This window comes from Poecilia mexicana, unplaced genomic scaffold, assembly GCF_051168715.1.
Source record: "Poecilia mexicana isolate PSO_F unplaced genomic scaffold, ASM5116871v1 scaffold_2, whole genome shotgun sequence".
Classification (NCBI taxonomy): Eukaryota; Metazoa; Chordata; class Actinopteri; order Cyprinodontiformes; family Poeciliidae; genus Poecilia; species Poecilia mexicana.
This window is the reverse complement of record NW_028263371.1, coordinates 32840001-32859558: the sequence shown is the minus strand read 5'-3', so window position 1 is coordinate 32859558 and position 19558 is coordinate 32840001. Positions and strand designations below refer to the sequence as shown.

The window sequence follows — 19558 nt, the reverse complement described above, 5'->3', positions numbered from 1 at the left end:
AAACGGGTTTTTAGTCCTAAAAAACTGGAAACTCTCATAAAACTGAATATGTTTTTCAAGCTCATGAACAGGCAGAATATTTTTCAGCTGTTAGTGGAGATAAATATGAAAACCTGGAGAAAATAAAAATAAATAAAAAAATAAACACGTCCCAGTGCCTCAGTTTGTACACTGTAAAACGACGCGTTGCGTTTAGAGAAAGTTGAACCACTGACAAACTTTAATGGGCCGTTTGAGTCAGAGCAGTCACACGCACACACACACACACACACACACACACACACACACACACACACACACACACACACGCGCACACACACACACTGAACCAAGCAGATGGTCTCTGGGTTGAGGGGGGACCCATAAGGGCTGGAAACAGGAGGAACTAATTACAGAGGTAGCTGCTGCATCTGACAAACGTCTTTCATTCATCAGCAGCGCTGCAGAGGACAGGCCGCTGCATTTCTTCACTTTTTTCTCTTCGAATAATCAAGAAAATCTGATTTTCTGTTCAATTCAACGTTTTCTGGCGTGAATTATTTAGCACGAAAAAGTTTTTAGGGAAATGTGGGTCAGGGAGTGTTCCATAATCTACTCAATGAATCTGAATGTTTCTTAAAAGGTTGATTTATTTTGGAATCCAGTTTAAAAAGTCAAACATATTTTAAGCATTTATTTGCTTTCACTCTGAATGTGAAGGCTAACGGTTAATTTAAAAAAAAATCCTGTTTAAGTTATAACATCACATAATATGAATAAAAAGCGATTTTGTCATGATCCGTGTTTCTGTGTATTTATTTTTAAAGGTTTTCTGTGTTCAGTTTCTGTCCTGTGGGTCTCTGTTGTCTCTCCGTCTTCCCCGTTGATTGATCCCAGGTGTGTCTAGTTACCTGATTATCCTCCCTGTATTTAAGTCCACCTGTTGTCTCTGTCTCTTGTTGGGTCCTTGTCAAATGTATGTCGTTTGTCTGCCTGCCATCACAGTAGAACTGTAAAGTCCTGTGTTGGTTTAGCTCTCTTTTTCAGTCCTTAGTTTTTCAGTTGCTACCGGTAATTAGCTGTGTGCTAACTCTGCTGTGCCGCCTGTTCTGGACTGTTGAGCTTTCTTCATTAAATCTATTATCATCTTTATCACAACCTGGGCCTCTGCGTCTCTCCTCACCACTTCACAACCACCACACACGTCAGATTTGTGATTCATAAATGTTTTATTTTGGCCTAAATAATCCTGGACAAGATCCAGTTTACAGTCACCAGGTCCTCCTATATGAAGGCGAAGCAACTAATGATCCTCAGTAAAGCAGAGGCTCCGTCTCCTTAAAGCATCTCCATCTCCAGAACTCTCAAAGTTCTGGAATCCCATCAGTGAAGTCTCTCAGAGGAAACCCCTGAAAAGGTCAATCAACACAATCTGAGAAACTTTGATTAAACCATTCGGCGGTCCCACAGGCAAACTGTAGGGCACGGAATCTGTCTGCTGGGTCCCATTCATTCTCTGGAAACCATCTGTCCACTGGGTTCTGTCTGCCCTTTGGGTCCCATCCATTCTCTGGGTCCCATTAGTCCGCTGGGACTCATCCGTCTGCTGGGTCCCATCTGTCCACTGGGTCCTATCAATTCTTGGGTCCCTTCCATCATCTCGGTCCCATCCATCCATTAGGTCCCACCTGTATGTTGGGTCCCATCTGTCCTTCGGGTCCCATCCGTCCTGTCTCCCTTGTTGTCTATGCGTTGGCACCATTCAGAACTTGTTCTTGCTCTCTGGCCTCCTCATTTGTTCCAAATCTTTATTTCATGTTCGCACAGCAAAACGTGTTTAGTTTAGTTTGGATCATTTCTCACATTTATATCCTCCTGACTACCAGTAGTTCATTTTTGTCCTCTGTAGAGGACATTTCTAAACTTGAATATCTCCCACTCCCTGCATTCTACTGAATTAATTCCTTTTGGTATCTGGAGAGGACATTTAGGGCTTTTCAATGATACCACATATGAAGGGGTGGGACTTTTGTTCGTATCTTTTTCTAATACATAAAAATTGTGTTCATCAGTAATAACACATTCTATGGGACGAGACAAAGTAAGTGCATAAAACCTTTTATTACCTTACGAAGAATGTGGGATTTAAAAAAAATGGTGATTGGACAATATTTTTTTTCCTGGTAGTCAGGAGGATATAACCATGAGTTTAATTATATATATATTTACTATTTCAAGTAAATCTTGTCATCTCAACCTTGTCCCTGGTTCTGTGCGTTTGTGTCCAGTCTGCCCGGGTACGGAGAACAAGCTGAGCACACTGTCTGACCTGGACCAGCAGTACCGCACCCTGAGGAAGCTCTACGAGAACTGTGAGGTCGTCATGGGAAACCTGGAGATCACCAGCATCGACCGAAATCGCAACCTGTCCTTCCTGAAGGTAGGAGTGTGTGTTCTGTGTCGCTGTGAGGGAGATCAGGCTGAGAGGGGAGCTGTGTGTTCAGCACCATGGACAGAGACCAGCTGCTGGCCAGCAGCTCTGATGCACTCATTTACCATTCATATATTTAATAACATAATGAACATTTTAGGGTGCAGATTTTTGCTTAGAGGAATCAACTCTTACTTTTTAGTCATTTTGTCAGATTTTCCATATTAATTTATATTTTGAGTGGTTTATTTAACTTAATTATTTTATAATCTTTCTTTCTTTTTCCACAAATGTTTGAATTTGCCTGAAAAACATTTTCAAAATGTTTTTTTCTTTTTTATATAGTCTGCATCTTGTATTATTTTGCTACTTTAGTTGTCTCCAAATGCTTTCATTTTAATATTGTTTCTCAAATTTTGTTTTATTTGTAGCTTCTTGTGTTCTTCATAGGTTTAATTTTTAATATTAGATTAATTTAATGATTTATTAACTACACCAACTGAACTCGATGATGCTAACAAACTGTGACATTTTATTTTCCTAAATGATCAAATACATTTTCAGATTTAGACAATTATTGTTAAATCTCAGTTTAGAAACAAGCAAATATGCTAAGCTAGCATGCTAATGCTAACAACCTTTTATTTTATATATTCTGGTAGTTTTCATGCCTTATTCTATTATTCAGTTCTTCATTTCTATTTCATTTTCATATTTTAATATATTAGATTGTATTCATAGTTGAAACCAGATGTTTCATTCACCATTTTTTAATTTTGATCAGTTAAATTGATCTATTTATCTATTAACTAAATGCCACATTAACAACAGAACATGTCTGATTTATTTATTGAAGTCTTCCAACTCAGACATTGACGTCAGAATATTTACTGTCTCTTTAAACTGACGGATTAGAGTGAATTGGAGTCTTGACCCCCAACATCCACTGATCAAGCCGTCCAGGAATTAGACGGGTTCTGGTTCCACATCAAGTCTTTGATTCCTTTGGGAGACATCTGCATTCAGGACGGCTGCTTGAGAGTCTTATCTGCAGCGAAGCGTTTTTTTAATGAGCGGTGAAATGGGCCCCGTGTGTCTTCCAGGACGTAAACGCCGTGTGACGTCGTAGACACAGAGAGAGGCTCCGCCTTCTGGGTGAGAAGCTGCTTCCTGTTGTCGGGTCTCGGTGTGTTTCTGTTGCATTCGCCACCGAGGCCTAAACCCAATTCCCCCCCCACCCTCCCCTCCTGCTGTTTAATGAAGTGAGGTGCAGTCTAATTACTGGGCCAGCACTATCAAATGAAGAGCAAAAACAGTCCCATTAGACTCGGCATCATTAGGGAAACAATTAGGCATCTGTGGGATCGTTAAATGAATGTGAAAGAGGTGAGGCGGATCTGGAGCTGCAAACATCCTGCTGGTCACCAGCAACCAGACTGATTCCATCAACACCCTAACGGCTGCAATTAAAGGACAGCTTCTATAGCTTCTTATACTTCTTTTAAATCAAATGTTTAGGCTAAAAAAAGAACAACACATGATCGGGGAACACACTTTCCTCCTGAACGCAGCTGCACAGTCAGAACTTCTTCATCTCTCTCTGCGCTGCTGCCAGGCTTTCCTTGTCTGCCGGTCCTGGGCTTTAACATAATGTTCTCAAGTTGCAGTGTGACGGTTCACGCAAAGTTCAAAATCGAGACTCATAACTCGAACACATCTCGACACTTCCTGAGCCATGGGCTGTCTCTGGATGGATCCGCAGGAGCTCGGGTGGATGTGGACAAACGGAGGGCGGAGGCAGCGAGGAAGGAGCCGGAGGGATGCCGCTTTTACAGCAGACGGGAAAAAAGAGAGAGAGAAAAAAAAGAAAACAGCTGCTGCGCTAAAATTACAATTTTCAGCTACTCTGCCGCCAGGCTGTGTGTTTTTATCTGCATGGATCTGAATGTTTGAGAGCTTAAAGGAGGCAGGAGAGAATTTTAAAGAAAAGAGCTTGGAGGAAAACCGGGCACTGACATTTAGACTGACTATAGATTTCCCACCGCTGCACAGCTAGCTTAGCGCTCCGTGTCACCATAAAGCCCTGCTGAGGTTAGCCTCTCTGAGGGGACAAAGTGGTATTTTAAAACCAGGTAAACACTACCTGCTCATGAGAGCTGAGCATATTTACAATGGTAATGCTACTGCAAGTGGCTAATGGTCAGGATTGTAGATATGAAACAGTTATTATTTTTAACAGCCACTTTTGGGCCCACAAAGCATGCTAAGACAACAGTGTTTGAAATTTTGTCAGAATTTTACCAAGGGTTGAGTTGTTGCTAATGTTGGCTAAGGCAGCATGTCTACTCAGTTTTCATATATTTGCACTTATAAGGGAACAACTATTATTGAAAAAACGTCACAGAAACCTACCTCAGTAATGGCGAATTAGCCTAGCTAGCATAGCATCAAACTTTTACTGATAAAAATTTAAACTTTTCTTTTTAAGTAAATACAGATTATTTGCAGAAATTCCAACTATTTGTGGAGTCAGCTTTTTTTTTTAATTCTCTGTGCTGATTGGCTAATCCCTCAAAAGCAGCGATAAGGATGACTGTCGGTGTTAGCTTCTGCTAATATGGTTTCCACTGGGAGTATTTATGCATAATAAGCTATATTTGGTGTTTGCACTATTAAAACAGGCAGCTGTGTGTTTTTAGAAGGCGTCTCTAGTGTTTGTGCTGTCCGTCCATGTTTATGGACCGACAACATATCAGTTCATACACACCATGTTTTGAATCTTCAGAATCACAATGTCTTTGGATGATCAGATCGTCGCATATGAATCACCGCGCTCTGTTATAATTCACAGTGGGTGTGAAAATATAAACATTGCATAGTTTGGCTCGAGAGTGAAGACCAAGAACAAGGCGTGTAGGAAACATAAGGAAGAGTTGGATAGAGTTGGAGTGTGAAGACAGCCTGGCAACTGGCGGGCCAACAGGAGGACGAGCCAACCCAACACAGGAGGAGGACACGAAACGAAGGTTTAAAAACTATAGAACCCCTATCCAGTCTAACTTTAAGTAGAGAATTTAAGAAATAGTCACAACCTGGTTAAAATTGTCCTGCGATTTTAGCGCTTTGTAGAAAGCTCCCAGTAAAGCTGCTAAAGGCTAACAGGTGATCAAGTGCATGGCTGCAGCCCGCCTCCACCCGCTTGGCTCTCTGGGTGGGGCAGCTCTAAGGAGAGATGAATGACACAGCTCCGGAGGTGTGTGTTCAGTGTCGACATAAAGACACACACACACACACACACACACACACACACACACACACACTTTGCTGAGCTTATCTCTTGCAAACAGCAGCCGGAGGAGACAGGAGGAAAGATGGCGGCTGCAGAACTCTGTGGTGTTTGATGGCAGAGGAGTTCCTCCGTGGCTGGAGGACCAGAGAAGAAGAAAGAGACGTCTTAAAGCGACACGTTCCTGTAAACCAGCTTCAGGTTTACAGTCAGGACTCAGAGAGAAGGAGGTTAAATCTACTGTCTAAAGTTTAGGAATGATAAATAATACAATAGATTATCTCTTTATCTAAAGGTTGTGTCCTGACTTCTTTGCTTTATTCCTTCAATTTATTGTCCTTTCTTCCTTCTCCTTTCTTTCTTTTTTTCTTTCTGTTGCTTTTTCTTCTTTCTTCCACTTCTCTTCCTTCCTTTTTTTGGAGAACAATTATTTCCTCCTTCATGTCCTTCCTTCCTTTCTAGTCTTTTTCCTGTTTTCCTCTTATGTCCAGCATTTGTTTGCTTTTTTCTTGTTCCTTTTTTCTTTTTTTCCTCATGTCTGTTCTTCTTTCCTTTCTCCCTTGCTTCCTTTAATCCATCTTTTGCATCCCTCCATTTTTTCCTGTATCCTTCCTTGTTTCTTTCTTCTCACAGATTTTTTTTGGTGAAATTTCCGTCTTTCTTCCTGTAGAAACATCAGCCACAGAGTAACAGTTAACGCTTATTTATGAAATCAAATGAACAAATAAAGGATTTCTTTAGTCCCACAGCATGACGCTGCCACTACCATTGACGTGATGACATAAGTCGGTCTTTGTCTAATCTCACCATAAGATCTTTCTCCAGAAGACATTTGGCTTTTCCATGTTGGAAGCTGCAGTTTTTGGGGTCATGACCTTTCAGGATCAGCTGCTTTTGATGATTTCTGGGTTCTTCCTGCTTCCTCTCCTGACCTCCTGACTTCCTGTCCTTGCTGGGACGTCCTGAGACCTGCGTCAGTCAGAATGACTGATCACTCAGCTCATCAGATCAGTCTGCTCTTTTTTACCAGAGTGGCTCCATGTCATTCATTTCCACTCAGGCAGTAATTCAGGCAGCTGTCTGTCAGACTCGTTTCACCGGTCTGACCTTCAGTAATGTTTACCGTTTATCTTTTTGCTTCAGAAAAGAAAAGGAGAAGTGCATCATTCAGTGTTTTCAACTTTGCACTTTGCCTTTCAGGTTGAGGAAAACATGAAGAAAACTCACAGAAATGTAAACTTTAGAGGTATTTCAGAACATAAGGGGACGAATTAGAGAAAGTGTTCAACCAGGGTTCTGCCTGATCCGGTTCTTTGGGTCCAGTCTTTGGCTACATTCATCCAGCAGCTCTTGATGGTCGATTTTGATTTTTTGCAGAAATACAATTTTTCTGCATGATCACTCTAACAAATGCAAGAAGAACCTAGACGCCACACGCCGCCATCTATGGATTGACTTTAAAGAGCTGATAGCATGCTGACCAGATCGTCTCCTGATCGCACGTCTCACATCATCGAGTCGCATAAAATGTGACATGGCCTTTCAGACTGCAGACGTGTTTTTTGCGGGGGTGCGGGGAGTGAAAAGATCGGAATCAGGTAGATCAGATCAATGTGAAAAGTGTGAAAATCACCAACTGGTTTCCCTTTACTTAACCCGATCAAACAAGAACTCCCAGTAGCTGCATGGTGATGAACTCTACAGTATTTGCTGTTAAATTTGAGGAACCATTTCTGCTTCAACGACAACAGAGGAACGATTGACCATGAAGTACTTGTGTTGCGATAGAGGTGTGAGGCAGGTTATGACACAGGGTAGTTATGGAGGCTTAACTGTAAAAACAAACACAAACAGAAATGTTTAACCTGCTTCTTGATATCAGGTACTGGGTGGCAGATTCTGTGTTAGGAGACAGAAATTGACTCCATAACCATCTTTAAGTCTCTGCTTTGCGACAGTAAACCAACTTCTTGGTCTTCCTGCCAGTCACTTTATCCCTGCTGGTTTGGGTTTGTCCAGCCAGTAGAACTTTCACCTGGATGCGCTCCTCTTGAAGCGACAGAGGCCATTTCCCTGCAGACAGAGCCGATAGCGCGGTGTAGAGACGGAGGTCAAGAGCTGCTCCCGTTCACCTCCTGTTCTCGCTCTTTGTGGATGTTTCACACCGTTGTGCTCCTCAAATGCACAATGTCCGCTTCAGGGCCTCTTCACGCCTCCCCTCCCACTACACCCTGCGTTGGGGTGGATCACGGCGTTTCATTAGCCTCTGAACCCGTGGAGGAGCTCATAAATGGTTGGGACTGTCGGCTGAAATGGGAGGTTGTTGGCGCCCGGCGGCATCACCATAATTACATCTCTTGACGCGGGAAACGAACGCCCTTGCACGTGCCAGCCAGCTAACCCGTCAGATCCCAGCGCCGCGTCCCCGTGTTGCTGCTAGCGCGCTAATTGTTGGGTAATGACGGCGTGTAAGTCCAAGAAAAGAAAAACATCATCCTCTTTTGTTTCGCTTTTTTTTACCTGCTGTTTAATTGCAGCTCATCGGTTTTCATGTGAAGCTTTGTTTCCAGAATATCTGAAATTTGTTCAAATGAAGATGAGAGTGGACAATGAAGCCCTTTTTCTCTGTTGTCATTGTAATTATAAAAAATTACAAGCTAAGGCAATCTGAAACGCTGAAAATTCTGTAATTTGCTTTTTTTCAAGCAATTCTCTAAAAATTGAGGAAATACTTGGAATTCTATTTTTTATTGTTTTTTAAACTGTGAAACAGATTGTTGAGGGTCAGCTGAAGTATCTCAGTGAGATCAAGATCTGGGCTTTGAATAGGCCCAGACCTTTCAATGTCCCTTCCTCGTCAGCCAGTCCTGGGTGGATTCCCGGGTTTGTTTTGGGTCTCGGCAGTGTTGAAGGGCCCAATTCTGTTTTTATTTACTGGGACATCTGTACGGCCAACAGGCCTGCAGGTCAACAGTACAACCAGCCTGCATCATCCAGCATTTACTGTTGGTAATGCTGATGCAACTCCTGCTGCTCCTTATTCTATCAGTTTTGCCTTCTATTGTCTGTCCTACATGGGAATCATATTCAAATCCAGCTATCATCTGGTGGTTTCTGAGAATCTTCACCTATAAATGTAAACAATATGGCAGTAAAATTCATTTTTCCGCTTGTATTTACTTTCCTTAATCATCAGTTTTGCTATGAACTGATGGTTACTAGACAAGAAATGAACATAAAGTGATAAACCTAACAATAAATAAAGTTATCAAAATAATCTAGAGTGCGCAAGAAGAATTCTATTGATTTTGAATTTTGGGATGTAAATATGGAGCTGCGTTTTCAAAACCAGCAACAATTAGCTGTCAGTTTTTGGCCTGGGGTGTTGCGGCAGTTGCATCTCTTCAGTTTGGGGGTTTTGGGGTGTTTTCTGCCCTCAGGGGGGTGGACAAGTAGGTGGTACCACCGAGACCCGGCTGCTGCTCATTACTGGGCTCCTTCTCGTTTTGCCTGCAGCGCTGGGAGAGAGAGAGAGAAAGACAGAGAGAGAGAGATGTTGCTCCTCTGCAGGAAGCAAGAGAATCAGACACATGTCATGGAAACATGCATGTGTGTGTCTGTGGATCAACAGAAAAACTCGAGCACGCAACCTGCGGTTTGGAGCGGTGTGTGTGTGTGTGTGTGTGTGTGTGTTGAGGATTGGTTTTTCTGTCTGCTTGATCAAAGCAGACGTGGTGCAGAGCAGAGGTCTCCGAGGTGAAATTAAAGCCTTGCTTCTTCAGTGGTGGTGGGAGGGGTGTATGTGTGTTAGGGGTGTGTGTACAGGGGTAGGGGGGGAGTGATTACCGTTAAATTAAAAGGTACGGCCATAAAAGCGAACCCCGGCAATTCATCAAAACGATCCCGCGGCGCGTCTTTTGCTTATCAAATTGTAGAATATTGTCCGTGACACCGGCGTAGCAGGGGCGTAATTAATGCACTAAATCAATTCCGAATCACTCGGCGCAGAGTGGCCCTGCTGGGACGCCGTCATTATCGCAAATTATGGTGGCAGATGCACGGGGGCCAGGAGGAACAGGTAAGCGCTCTGGTTTCCTGTCCTTCGCTCGTCTCCCTCACCTGCTTCCTGTTAGCTGCTGTTCAGCTAGTTTCTGCCTGAAGTAAAGACTTAATGGACCGGAAGGTTGAGCAACCGACTGACCAAGTTGATTCTCTTTCACTTTCTTTCTAAAATTTCACAGTTTGTGTCAACGTAAAGTGTCCTTTGCCTCCTCAGGAAACACTATTTCAGATAACACATGGCGATTTTTCACTATTCTTGTATGTTGTAGAAGTGGTTGAATGTTTAGCGTCTCAGTTCTCTGTTTTTCTCTCTTTCTGCAGGTGTAGACGCAGACTTCTAGGGTATTATGTATTCTCTCCATCCGTCTAGGTCTCCTCTACTCTTTCCCCCCCACATTTCTCCCTTTTTTATTTTTTTCTCTTTTCTGTCTCCATGATCATTACATGTGAACTAAACCCAAAGCAATTTCTAATAGTTTCATATAAACGTCAAACGGAGAATCATGGTGAATCTGTCGTACTTGTTAAAGTAAATCTGTTGGACACATTAAAAAAAAGTAACATAAATTAAATAAATTACATAAATAATTGAGAATCTCTAAAATTTTCATAACTGTCTATTTTAATCAGTTACCAACCATACCTTAACCTGCATTGATACAGTAGAAAGCGTCTTCTACAGACTGATGTTGATTGTTCGCATGTCCTGAACTATTTTTTTAGTTTTAAATTAGGGCTAAGTACAAAGCTTTCGTTGAGATGAGCTTTAGGTAGAGGCTGGAAGGTAAATTAACTTTTGGATGTTTTTATAGCTTGGGGTTATGTCTGCAAGGCGAGCTGGTTAATTGGAAATCTTCTCAGTTTATGGTGAAAACACTCGACTTCCTCGTCGTGTTGATCAAGTCTGCATCGTCTTCACTCTTCAACAATCCGCTCTGGAAACGTCCGACTTCCAACATTCCCTGGGATTTCTGGAGCAGAAACTTTTCTCTGATTTTCTTGAGCCCCTGAAGACTAGCAGCTGTGCAGAAGATGCTCTAGTCATGACGCACAAATAAGAATGAAAGCATGCTGTGCACTGAGATAATTAAACTCTTGGATAAAAAGCAACATTTCTCCAGTATTTCACTTCCCAAGTTCGACATAAGTTTTAAGAACATTGCTTCAAAGTTGTTTCAGCGTTTCATATGAGACTCAGGGTTTAAATGAATCTTTCTAGAGATCTCCATGTATGTCAAGAACGTGAAATCCTGGAATCTGATTTGTCAGGAATCTAAAACATGAAGGTTTCCACGTGAAAAGCTGGGAAGGACAAACAGTCCCCGCATGTAATCTGCAGCTGGAGACGTCTGAATGGAACAAGGCTTCAGCTCCGAACACAAATAAATAATAGAGCGTCTCTCATCTCTCTTCCACGAACGTTTTCAGACCGTCACATCTCACATCTCATGAATACTTCTGTTATGAGAGTCAGGATTGTACAGCTCCGCGTCTGGCTGCGTTTCCAAAGCGCTCTGAGATCATTTTTAAAGCAGCTCATCATAGCTGCAGGATATATGCATATTGCATCTTTATGACATCTCCAGAGAATTTGGGACTCTGAGTGATTTATAAGAAAAACTCTGGATGTTTCCCAACGTTCAACCCAGCATGAGTTGAACTTCTTCAGCAACGTTCCACTGATTGTTTAAGGACTTTGTTTGCATATTAACTCCCATGTTAAGATCATGCAAAAAATATTATGCATATTTACTGGTGTAAAGTCTTTTATCCTTCATATGGTAATGATCTAAGAAGAAATATTCAGAGATGTAGACAATAACAGTGACTCCCTGACTTCTGTAATTAAGTTGCACCATAAAAATGATCAAATTAACATAGTTTATAACAATTTGGATCCTGATTGAATAAATAAGCATTAAAATGTGGTTATTTTGTTAAGTTATGTTCATTTATTCATTGAGCTTTGGGCGGTTAGCAGTTTCAGCATTTAGGTTTGTCCTTCATTGTATTGTTTCTCTATTTTAAGGTCATTTCAATCAAATTCAATATGGAGGCAAATTTAGAAAACTGCAACATGCACATTATAATTTGTTTTAGAATATCTACAAAAAGGTGGGAAAAAATGTAATAAGGACAAGATATTAATAAAAACCTACAGAAGCATCTGACTGCCAGAGCTTGAATATATGATCTGGCTAATTAAAATAAGAAACGTCTTAATGACGTGGAAAACTTTGTTGCCAAATAGAAAACATAAAATGGAGGTGTGAATATGATTATTATTACTGTGAATTATAATATCACATTGATGTTGCTTTTTAGCGTTAGTGGATCTAATATTAATGGGTAGTGCTACAAGGTTAGCGTTGCTAACGTTCAGTTAGTGGTTCCCACCATCTGTACCAGAGGATCACGTTAGCATCTTTGGCCTTTTTGCAGATATTAAAAACGCCATCGCAGCCACAGACTCATTCATGAGGAGAGTTTCAGAATATCTTCCTCTGCAGAAAACACACTGAGAAGAAGGAACACATTTTTTCCTTCTTTCCTCCAGTGGCATTTACACAGAGCGTGTTTGTAAGGAGCATGTGTATTTCCATGTGCATCTCCGCATCACAAGCCCATGGGCGCGATATGCAGATTCTCTACGTGTGCCTCTCGGAGTCGGGGAGATTCCAGTTGTGACGGCGACACACCAAGAAACCTCGCTTCCCTTCGGTTTTGTCTGTCACCTTCTCTTTGTGTTGCTCTTCGCTTGTTTGATCCTCTTCATATTCCCGTTTTGCCATCTACATATTAATCAAATATGGATGCAGTGTTCTGCCATTCATGTCGCATAATCAGACGGCTGCGTTCAGAAAATCCTCTGTGATTGTCTTGGTCAAAAATAATTTGCAGTTATTGTTTGTGATTTTCTTTCATTTTCCCTGTAGGTAAGGCTTGGGTTCTTCATGTTCTAGCAGCACATCATTTGTTAGTGGAAGTTAAATAGATTTATTTGTTATAATATGTATTAAAATGTAGAAAACTTCTAATATGTTCACTGAATCATTGTTTGACAGAACAAAAAATGCTTTAAAAATCCTTTAACCTTACAATTAAAACAATTAAATAATAAAATGAAATTAAAATATTTACCTTAATAATAAAAAAACATTTTGCTGATCATGACTGATGTTTAAAATCAATACAAGGATTAATCATTCAAAGGGGGTGAATGCTTTTGATAGTATGAAAATTACAGAGATCATTTTTTTTCTTCGAATATTTATGACATTTAGCTCCAGGTATTATTAAACCGGATCAGGTTTGTTCACAAAGGAAAACATTTTCACTTTTATAATCTATTTATTTCAAACTGTAAACTTTCTGGACCCGTCATGTGTGGACACCTCCAGGGGAAGCGGTGACCGCCACTGCCACCTACAGGCAGAGGTCAGGAAGCGGTGGCCTGCGGAGGCCCGCTCCGCTAAATCCCAGCGGTATATTTATCCGTTTTATTGATTCTGATGCTGCAGCCTGGTGAACTCTGGGGCTGATCCCACGTCCGACATGGAGGACACACACACATAAACCACTTCCTGGTTCACAACTCTTCTATAAGTTAGTTCTCTGCTTTTGCACCGATTTGTGGTGATAATTTAGTGTGCCTATGAATCTAGAGGCCATCTTGTCTATGAGGAGGTTGGTGAAGTTATAAATACACTCAACGGGCAGCTTTTTGTTTACGTATCTCAACATTTATAATTACATGAGGATTTGTGATTTAAAGCATAGAGATTTTGGTGTAATCTGTTAATTTTATTTAGCTCTTGTTGCACTGCAGTAAATCATTCAGTGGATATATACTTAATGAACTGTGAAGTGCATCACTTTATATTTATTTAATTGCTTTTTAACACAAATAGCTCTTCATCCAAGAGCTATTTGAAGATGATTTAAGTTCAAGAGCAGCAGAAGAGCCTGAGCCATGTCTCTGGTTTATAGAGAATGGTAAGAAAAAAATCAGATATCCATTAAAAAGCAGTACAGAAAAAACTTGATGTCAGAGGAGAAAGGGCAGACTGGTTTGAGATTCTGAAAATGCAACGTTGACTTGAATGTTACAACCAGCGCATGTGGAATATTGTCTCTAAATGCACAACATATTGATTGTGGAGCAGATGAGCTACAGCAGCAGAAACACCAGAACTACTGGAAGAACAGGAAACCATGGCCAGTTCAAACCAAACCAGGGTTGGACAAACCTGGAGTTAAGGGCTACACCATTCCCACCATTCCAGTTAAGGCCACTTTAATCCAACTCCAGTCTGTTTCTCTAGAAAGTCCGGTTTGTTTTGAGATATTTGAATGTGGAATTGAACTCTGATGCCATTTCATTTTTGTGTCCAGTTCAATAATACCCAACACTGTTGTGACACTGAGGTGGTAGGGTCAGAATCTGGCATGAACAACATGAGAGTTTGGATCTGCCCTGCGTTGTATTGACAGATCAGGTTGGTGTTGGAGGTGTAATGCTGAGGGGTAAACCTTGGGCCCTCATTTCAACCCCAACATGTCAGATCTTTGTGTTACCATCTTCTGATGACTATTCCCAGCAGGATAAGGTACTGTAGCGCCATGACGACGAGTCCGCTGCCCTCCAGTGGCCTCCTGTAGGAAGTGACAGCTGGAGGTTTGGATCAGCCAAGAAATCGTCATGACGTCCCAGAAAGAATGTGGATGTGATGTCTTCAAGTGGTGTCAGAGACACTGATCCTCCTCTTCATCAAGTAAAACCTGCTTTCTTTAGGGAAACATGACTAATGTCGCTCCAGATGATGAAACTCAGCCGTTCTTGGCTTCCATGTAAATTCTTTTAGCATTAAGATGTAAAGACGCTCACAGCTGAGTTGCATATCTTAAACGTCATAATCTAGAGCATGACTAAGCCTGGAAAATCAGAGCTTACGCAAATTGTGGGTCATGAAAAGGTAAATGCGAGGAAAATATCCAAGGTAATAAAGTATGGAGATTTTGCCTTACAAATGATGCCAAAATCATTTGCGAAAAAGATGACTAATACCTTCCCTCTGCTTTATAAGCACTGGTTTTATAAAGAAACAAGACTGATCAAATCTGACATGACTCTAATCAGTCACGCAGCTTTCCTGGTTACCTGCCACAAAATGGAATTGCTGTTTGCAGATTCTACAGTTTGCTTTTCATTAAGAGGGAGGAAAATAGTCGGTAATTGTTTCTGGTCTTCTTGTCTGGTGCCGACGAAAATAAACAGCCAATGTAGAAGAAAATGAGCGTATATAGAAATGCATATGGTTCACCAGGGTAAAGACTGAATGTTTTTACACATCTTCTTTTAATCTGAGTTCAGATTTTAGTTGATTTTCCACTCTCTGGACTTTAAATAGCAACTCCTAACTTTGTAGCTAACTATGCTTTGTCTTCCTTATGTCAATCGAAATAAAGAAGCTTTCCCTTGCAGGCTGGATTGTATCTTCTGCCATTTATGTTTCAAATTCATTATCACAACTAGAAAAATGTGCCTCTAAGATAATTGGATTCTAAGCTCAAAGCAGCCCTGAGTTTTGGATTTTGGATTGTAAAATCCAAAATGGCTGCCAGGCATGTAGAGTTGGTGTGAGAATCTTCTTTGCTCCTCTCTGTCAAAAACCAGTGACCTGCGGTATCGTACGTTTATTCATGAACAACAGACCTTGGTGTTTGGGTGTTTCATTGTTAGCTGCATAGTGATTAGCATGTCCAGTGGTTTTCTGGTTGGAGCTAAAACGTTCTAGAATCGGAGGTGACATCGTCCGCAGCACTGAAAAAACAATATTAACTGAATCTTAAAGTGACTTTGTGAGTTAACATGCATGTTCTCTTTTGTGTGAAAATGTTCAGTGTGTTGGAGGGCAAAGAGTATAATGGTTGGTATGAAGGTAACGTCTGTGTAATAGAAGAGGAGAATTGTAAGAGTGTGCTGCCCCATGTGAGGGGAAATGTGATTTATGTCCCCACTGGCCTCTTCTAACACAATCATTAACTGAATCCGCTATTTTGCTTCTATACATTCACATCCTCTCCTCGCTGGGAATTCATGCATTTTTGTCTCTTTTGCCGTTGACATGAATTTATTATCCAAGCTAAGTCTTGCATTGTCTTCCTATGGCTGCATCCAACCTCTGCAGAGGGCCCAATCATCAATCACTTGGAAGGGCCATTAAGCACCTTTTCTTCTCCTTGGTGGAATGAGCTGACATTAGGCCTTACTGGCCCCTCTTTCTCCTCTACATGGATTCATCGGACCCTTCCTCAACGCCGCCGTTTGGGTTTCTCTCAGAGATGTAAGGGACTGAAACCAGCACTACGTGACCTCGGTAATGTCGGACACAACGTGGCTCTTGCCTTTTTTTTGTCGACAGTCACTGTCAAGCAAGCAGGAGCCAGCCTGTGGGTGATGTACACAAGCTTTGTCACATAACTGCATTATGTAGGGTCCCCAAAGGCAACAGCATAATGTGATACTCCACTCCACTGTTGCTGGCTTCCTACAACAGGCTTGCCTCATGAGTTATGCATTAGTGTTTTTATTTTTGTTAGCTGCAGCTCCGAATTCAGACACCGTACGGCTCTGTCATTGTTTCGGTTTTGTCTCCTAATGTCCTGCAAACCATCCTCCTCCTCCCCCGCCCCCTTTGGAAGTTTTTAATTTCACAATCAGGCTCTTGACCGTAAATGCGTCTTGACAACGCAGACGGCGATCGTGAAGCGGGCCTATATGAGATTGTCGGGCTGTCGGAGGCGATGAGTATCAGCGGCGAAAGCCTATGGCAGAGCAGATGCTGGAGGCGCTCCCCTGGATATCAGCCCACATACACACTTCTACACAGCAGCGCTGTCAACCTAAAGTGATTGTCGACGCTAGCTGGGAGTGTTGAAACTAAATCGTGTCCATGTCTTGGTATGAGAGGGATTCGGTGAGTTCAGCGGCACGTCGAGTGGCTGAAATGCAAAATGAAAAAGTTTTAAACACTTCATTGGGCCCACAAATCAAAGTCTATTGGGCAATCTGAGTTTACATTTTTTGAAATCGAGTAAATCTAAAATTGTGTACATTTTCACACAAGCGTTCATATTTTTATGTGAATTTCAGTCCATTGTTCTTAGCAACGTTGCTTCAGTTTATTGACCTGTAGTTCACCACAACGTTTTGATCAGGTTCCAGTCTGGAAGTTAGACTTCAAGCTGTGAATAAAATGTTCTGCTGATGATCAAGCTTCAGTTGTTTGACAGATCTCATGAGACTGATGTTAGCATTAGCATCATGGTCTGACACAGGGCAAAGTTCATCATGCTCCAACTGATACATTTGAATTATGTACCATAGGCAATTTAGCATCCAACAAGAGGATGCGATATGGAACTAATGTTAGCGCTAGCATAATAATAGTTTTTAGGAGCTCAGTTGCCATGTATTTACTTCTGTTTTTGTAAAGATCGGATAATTTTTATATTTTCCTGATATGAAAGAGTTAAAAATATAACAAAGTCTGTTTTTTCTTAAACAGATTTTTTTTTCTCCATCCAGTTTTGTTCTTATCTTTGAGGATTCGTGATTACTTTCATAACATGAGCTCTAACCGGCTAAAGATCTTTTTACGCTTTGTACTGTTGTTTTTTTTCCTCCAATTCCAATGGAACAAAAGGGTCAAACTTTTAAATTTATGAGTGAATAAAAGCAGCCTTAAAAGAAGAAAGTAGGCTGCCATTAAAAGTTGCTGGTCAAGGATCTAAACCACCTTAAATACGGCGGGAATTTAAGCCACTCTGAACATGAAAAGTCGTGTGTGGGTTCACTTCCTCTCACATGTTTGATGTCGTTTTCATTTGAAGTGAGGGAAATCTCCTCCTTATCTCAAGAGCTTTATTCTGCACTTTGTTGATTTTACATGAATACCTCGGAGTACAATTGGCAGAAAGTTGAGATCTCTCCTCACATGTGCCTTAAAAAAAAAAAAAAAAACTTTACCAAGCTTTCACTGCAGTGACATTTCATCCATCTGGATATTTATTCGTTTCAAAGTCAACACCTTTTTCTTCTCCTCCTCCTGCTTCATTTCTCTGGACTTCTTCAGATCTTGGATGTAAAAACTTCACATGCTCTCTGCAGGCTGAACTGAGGCTCCCGGCTCAAAAGACCGCATGTGTGTGTTTTCTCACGAAGCTCATTGAACAGAATGTAAACATGTCCCTTCCTACCCGCTGACTTTACTGCTGCGTGGAGTAGGAACATGCCGAGGCTTACATGGACCGCTGCACTCTCCTTGACTCGCTGGCAAAGGGCTCTATATGTAAATGAGTCATAATGGCCGTAGCATGAGCTCCATCTCTTGTATTTTATATAGGTGTCATTAAATTTGTTTCTTTCCCGTGGTGTTCCCATTCCTCCGTCTCTTTTTCATATCTCTGTCTTCTCTCCATTCTTCCTGACATCCAGATGACAGGAACAGGTGCCCTATTAATTATGTGTTAATCTATATCTCCCCTGTGTTCCACCTTCTGTGCAAACTTCATCTCCAAACTTTAGAAATTTCCTGCTTTTGATCTCTGGCCACTATTGTTGTTTCCTGGGTGCTGTTTGAAAAAAGTTTAGGCAACCAGTAATCCAGGTGTTGAAGAGAATGAAAATAAAAGCGAATAAATGAGGTAGAAGATAAAAAGCTAACATGTTAGCATGTTAAATCAAGAAAACACTGTTATTCTGCTGGAAGGTCTCTAGTCTTCTGCAGCCTCTTTCTTCCAGGGTTTTCCTGTATTTATCTCCAACATGTTTAACTTTGTGTGTTGGCCCGTCAGCTAGCTAAAGCTAGCCAAGGACTAAAGAGTTGGGAAGGACAAGCGACACACATTGGTTGCTCTTTATGGGATTAAACTTGTTGCCTGGATGCAGTGGTGTTACTGATATTTTTGAATATTTTTCAGGGCTGAACAATACATTTACAGTACTCACTCTGACTGTAGCTTAGTGATGAAGATGTTAACACTGAAATAGTGAGGTCATCATGATCATGATCATTTTTACAATTAACCAACTGGGCAGCATCCCAGGGCGACATTAGAAAGAGGGTCGAACTCATTAAATAAAAATAATTTTTTTCTGTGTTGCGCCTCCAACAGGTTTTCTATTAAGAGTGGAATCAGAGTAACTAAAAATTATTTTTTATTGCATCATAACAACTTAGACTTTCTCATTTATATATTACATAACAATTTAATTAATTAATTGCTTTTGCAAAGCAATGAGGACAATTATTTGCTTCTCTTAGGTTTTATTATTTATAATAAGGTGTTTTATTTTTTGTGTTTTTTTTACAGTGATTGATGAACAAGGCGACAGAACCGTCTAAGAATTAGTGAAGTCATTGCAAGAAAATGCCAGTTCTGTTTAGATATGCTTCTAATATTTAATGCAGATTATAATACCATATGGTTTTAAAGCCATCATGGAATAAGGCAGACTGCAGACTTTTAACTGTCAGTCACAGTGTCTGCTTAAAAAGTGGATCTTGTAAAGGCAAAGAGAGCTGCCTGTGTTGAAAGGATTTACTATAAAGACAAGAAAGTATGTAGAGATGAAACAAAACATTCATCTTCAGCTTGGTTTCAGCTCTGAAGCTGTGAACAAGTTTGTTTCCTTTAATCCGATCTTTAATATCAGACTAAGATAAGCAGAGTTAATACAAATAGAACTCTTAAAATGATCATTTGAATCAAGCCAAGCAAAAATACTCCAAAAA

The 19558-nt window shown here is 40.9% G+C and overlaps 1 protein-coding gene across 1 annotated transcript in view; it reads left to right on the top strand.

The window, feature by feature from the left end:
• Positions 1 to 19558, top strand: part of LOC148160774 (receptor tyrosine-protein kinase erbB-4-like) — a 109810-nt gene that overhangs the window by 79301 nt on the left and 10951 nt on the right. Inside the window, exon 3 of the mRNA XM_088008199.1 lies at positions 2268 to 2419. Within this exon, the coding sequence (XP_087864325.1) occupies positions 2268 to 2419 (152 nt within the window). The remainder of the gene's footprint in view (positions 1 to 2267; positions 2420 to 19558) is intronic.